The 5565-nt window shown below is 35.4% G+C and overlaps 1 protein-coding gene across 1 annotated transcript; it reads left to right on the plus strand.

Annotated features, from left to right (window-relative positions):
* Window positions 1-3547: 3547 nt before the first annotated feature.
* On the plus strand, window positions 3548-4295 carry LOC149214771 (uncharacterized). The gene has a single exon (XM_089390960.1). It carries the CDS (start codon window positions 3552-3554, stop codon window positions 4242-4244), a length of 693 nt encoding a protein of 230 aa, XP_089247086.1. The 5' UTR covers window positions 3548-3551; the 3' UTR covers window positions 4245-4295.
* Window positions 4296-5565: the final 1270 nt, after the last annotated feature.

Here is a 5565-nt window from a genome sequence, read left to right on the forward strand (position 1 = left end):
ACAATTTAATGTCTAAATAATCTTTATGTGATCTAACCAATCAAAATATATAATTTTATTTAATTAAAGATGTTGTGGCTATTCTCTAATTAATTAAAATTATATGGATCACTAGACATTATTTTTGTTGCATAAACAAAACTTAACGAGAGAGAAAAATAATGTTTACTGAAAGGAGTAAGTCAAAATGACATTTTAATAAACTCCATATAACTGTAATAATTCTCCAGCAAAATAAAAATTAAGGTTAAAGCAATCAGCATTACCGAAAATGACTACTTTGATTGTTTAATTAAATTTCAACAACGCTAATCTGAACTTCATGCAAAATAAACATAGAATCAAAACTGAATGCCCAAATAAGAAATAAACCATTTCTTATTTCTTCTTTAATTACAAATTGTTCATTATTATAAATGTACTCTTGCAATACAGTTCCAAAGAGTAGAAAACTGAGATGCAGAAGATAAAGTTGAGCGTTAAATAAGCAATGTAAAATTACGCAATTCCCCACTTTAACATTTAATGCTCTCAGTCTCTGGATTAGTAAAAAACATTAATATTTTTTTTTTTAAATTGAAATCCTCTGAATTTAGATACTTCCAATATCTATGATGCAAGCAAAAAAGTAACTTTTACAATAAATATATATATATATAAATGGCTACTACCGTGACGCAATATCATATGGTACAACATAGGCATTTACAAAATTCTACACAATATTTCACATGTTTTCCTTGGCCTTTTAGTTAACTATACGCAACTTATTTTCAGCTCCGTCCACATACGATATATATCATATCGAAATATATCTATACGATATATCCAACATTAAACTTACGATATATATATACCATATCATATGCGATATAAAATGCTGGATGGGTCGGGCGAGAGTTTCAACCCATTGACCTCCACTTATATAAACAACCTCATATCAAAGCGCTTGCTATTGTTATTGTTTTTGCATGATATAATTAATTATTACCTCCCCTTCCAAAAGAGTACATCTACTCGCCCTTATAACAGAACAACGCATTGAAGCGCATAAATGGGTAATGCATATCTCACATGTATGGGGAATGAGAAGGATCATTCGTGCTGGCAAAAACATCTTATCAACTGACCAATTGAACAGCCTTACAGCATGGTGGTATTTTATCAATTCTCTTTCGACAGAACGTTTCATAGACGAGATTATCTGGACATAGAATCTTCGTCCAGGGAAGCAAAAATAGAAAAGACACTTGTGATGTAGATTACATAAAAGGGATTTGCCTACGCAAAATTTTTACGATCGAGTCAATGAAAAACTATACTATGAAAAATGATTTTGAGAAATAAATTATTGCGTGTAAATTCATACTACGAAGAGGTTCCAACCATACCGAAATCAGACAACCTTCTATTATGTCAATTGCAGGTTGAATTCACACAACCTTCTAACTGGGTATTTCTTTTGACACAACACAATTCTACATCCAATGTCGATACTTGTTCCCAATATTTAATGCCATTTCCTAGTTTTGAGGCTTGGCATCTGTAATCACATTCATTTTTAAGCGAAGGCCTGGAGTAAACATTCGGCAGCCGCAGGTGTGACCTGAGGTATGACTGACAGCAACCTTGACATAATACTAATACGTAATTCTTAATTTTGATTTTGGCTGGAGAATTGTTTTGACGCAAATTTCATTTGCCGATTGGTAAAATCTCTTTACGCATTGGCCAAACATGCCTATGCACATAATACACAATGCAGTATTTTTACAGTAAGCTTTATTTTCCTTGAGTGATCAAATGCATGCATATAAACACAATCAAATGCGTATGTCAGAACTAAGGTGCTATGGCCAACTACACACAGGTCATGTATTCGACCCACGGTTTGCGCAAAAAGAAATAAATTATGGAACGAAACGGTGGATCGAAATTCGTTTCTTGGCCAACACACAGCAAGGCAGAGGTAAAAGGGCTCTGATACCAAATGTTAGAAAAATTATGACAGTGATTCTGCATGCGGAAAAAATTCAATGAATCGTTGAAACTTAATGCCCAGGGATACGAATTACCTCTAGCCATTGGTGAAACTCTTGATGCAACTTCTTTCTGAAAAACCACGCTCCAGCTGCCCAAGCAAAAAGAAAAGAATACAAAAAATCTGAAGGCACTTCCAAGCTCTGCTATCTCAGCTAGATGGTGTGAAAAACTGAAGGGGATTGAGATGCGAGCTTGGGGACCAAACAAATGAATTTATAGCTAAGCTTCCATCAAACTTTTGATAGCTATGTGTCAGATGTCCCACAAATCAAGGCAGAGAACTCCAGATGGGAGTAATGGACCACTTCAGTAGCTCCCAACAATAAATTTATTAACTGCAGTTGATTTCCTTAACTTAAGGAAACTACTGCAGTTGGTTTCCATAAGTTAAGTAAAGACTGCAGTTTAAATTCCATAATTGTAGGCAGCAATTGTGCAAAAATTAATGGAGCTTAACATGCCTTGGTCATTTATATTTTCGAGAATAGTTTAATGAGGTTATATCTTTGCTCGAAAAATAGTGGAAATTTCTATAAAATTTTGATAAAATCAAGCAAAAAAATTGGAAATTTAAGTTACAGTGGTCAAATTTCACAATTTTGAGTGTCTAAAAGTTTCTAATCATACTGAATCTATACCACTAAAACAAATTTAAAAACTCTTACAGTCAATTTTTTTAATTAAAAAAATAAAATTTCCAACTAAAAATAACTTTCCCGACAAAATTGTGACAAAATAACCTCCTTTTTGAAAAAAATAAATAAAAATTCTAACTAAAATTAACCTTCCGAATAAAATTATGACAAAATAACCCCATTAAACAATGCCCTTTTCTGAAAAAAGGAAAATAAAATTCCAACCAAAGATAACCTTCCGGGCAAAGTTGTGACAAAATAACCTTGGTAGACAACGCATTTTCTCGCTGGCTTACACAACTGTAAACGACTGCCATGTTTTCTTTCAATAAATTTAGAAATGGACTGGGCCCACTCGGTGACGAGGGAATAGTCATAGAGGGCAAGGGCTAACCAGCCATATATTGAGTCATAAATGCTGGGCCAGCTATGTATGTCAAGCACGTCAGTGGGATAACATACATAACCATGGAACGGGACTCCGGCGACCAGCATGTGTTTCCGGTGAAGTATGCGGGACCCACCAACCGCGGGCCCGCCCCGTCTCGAAACTTGACAACACCACCTCCCCTCGCGCCAAAACACATTTGACTGTCGTTCGAAATCGGCCCGCCTCTGCAACCCGGGCAAACGACTGCGCAAGAGCTCTGTTACCTCCTGGTATATTCCTGGTGCCATATCCTGGTTAGCCCTTGCCGTAAAGTTTCTCCTTGTTTCTTGATTTGTTGTAGCAGATGTACCCGTTTGGCCCATTTAGTTTTTACTGTACTCAGTCAGTCATGGGATTGAGGGATTCGCCATGATTTGTTAGGTGGTGCTTGCAGGTTTTTCTGATTCAAAAGAATACTCCACGAAGCAAAGAGAGGCAGGGGAATGAAGATGGGGGGCTCCGACAAGAAGCGGATCAGAGAAGAGCAGGATTTGAGTCCACCTGAGGAATCCTGGAGACAGAAACAGGGGCGTTTAATGGAGTTTGAAGCAGGGATGGCCTTTCACAAACCTGAAAATGCCGGTGCAGGTAATGAGAATTTGCCAGAGTTTTGCTCTCTTTCAAATGAGTACTCGATGTTATTGAAAGATCCATGGAGTTGGGAGGATAACACTGGTTTCGGAATCCGAAGCTTAGCTGCTCTCAGGAAGCAGTCTTGTATATTGGACTATCTCCATGATTCTGCTGTAGATAATCGCAGTGAAAAGGATGTCGCCGAGCAGCACAAGGTACAGGAAGAGGGGGATTGTTTGAGAGGGTCTCTTTTTGAAGCCACAGATGATCAGCTCTGGAGGCCTCAGAGTCCTTTGCAGGATACAGAAGCTCTGTTTCCTCTGGATTCCATGGGTAGCCATGATTGCACGACCCTGTTGCAGGATGAGAGCATTGTTCAGGGCGCTGCTTCTTACTTCAGAATTTGGGAACAGGATGATGGTCACAAGGATGCCAAAATTCATGAAGATGGCATTGGTTTTGTGTATGGGAGTGGGATCTCGGATTGGATTCGGAGGGCTCCCTCGAATCAATCTGAGTTTTCTGAATCTGTTGAATTTGAAAGCTCTATGTTTTCACTGTAATTTGGGTCTTTTTAATTTCTTCCTCTGTAATTTGGGTGTTTTTAATTTCTTCCTTCAACACTATTGTGTTTCATGTCTTTCCTGCTAGGGTTTTATTTTCGAATTTGTAATCATGGCAGCAGATGGACTGAAACCAATAACCTTGATGTTATCAAATTAAGCATCCGTCGTATCTGTTTCTCCTTCTTTATTTGTAAGAACGTTGTTAAGTTGCCATTGAATCTCAGGCAACGAAGGCTTCATTGAAACCCTAGCTGCTATCAAATCGGCACAACGTGGGCACTTACAAAGGATTTGTTAGGCCTTATATGACAGTTTTAACTGCCATGCCCTTTCATGTGTGACCCTGAGCGGTTCTATGATGGACATATGACTTCACATAAATTAACAATCAATCTCCTTGTCAAAACTTATTTTTTGACTAATGGTTTTGCAGGGGAGTTCAGCCAAAATTATAAAGAGATTTTTGGCGAGATTTAGTTTTAATAAATACATTTTATATATAGAGCTTTCTCAATCCAGTATGAAAGAGATGTTGTAATATGTTGTGATGTTATTATGAAGAAACGTTGTAATATGCTGTGATAATATCTAAACATTTTGATTTGTCAAATAAAAAATATATAAACTAAGCTCTATATATATATAAACAATCTATAGTTTTATCTATAGGTTTGATAATCAGTGATTTTGCCCATAGTATTTTTTATAATGAAATCTATTTAAAAACCCGACAAAAATATGAGCTTAGAGCCAGTTTAAATCTCAATACAAGAAAATAAGATTAAATCCATTTTAAATCTAAATTTATTCTTTCTTAACACATAATAAATCCAAATTTAAAATAAATCTAAATTAAAATTTAATTAAAATTATTATTATTAATTAAAAAATTATAAATTAGTTATATAATAAAAATCTTAAAAACATTAATTATCTCCATAATGAGATGGCCAACAGTTACATTCAGAAATTACTTTTAGTTCCATTTCTTATAAAAATGGCGGAGAGTTAGATTAAAAAACTACTTTCAGTTCCATTTCTTATATAAAAGTATAATAATATTTTTACACTCTGAAATCTGTTTTGTTATTATTTTATCAATATTGATAAAAGCAACTACTTTCTCTAGAATTTTCATGTAAATGGTACATTCTTCCTTGGTGGCTTTGGTTTTCCTTTTTCTCAAGCAACTTCTTTCTCCGGAATTTTCATTGTAAATAGTACATTCTTCAATGGTGGTTTTAGTTTTCTGTTCCTCAGTGATAAGTTATGGATGCTTCTATTCCAGGTGCATATTACCGTTGCCTTTGATGCAAAT

The sequence above is a fragment of the Pinus tabuliformis genome, chromosome 1_1, assembly GCF_031772625.1.
Source record: "Pinus tabuliformis cultivar Carrire ecotype Pingquan chromosome 1_1, CPIR1, whole genome shotgun sequence".
NCBI lineage: Eukaryota > Viridiplantae > Streptophyta > Pinopsida > Pinales > Pinaceae > Pinus > Pinus tabuliformis.

Coding starts and splice junctions, on each gene's coding strand:
- LOC149214771 (XM_089390960.1), top strand. CDS start 3,552: ATGAAGATGGGGGGCTCCGACAAGAAGCGGATCAGAGAAGAGCAGGAT.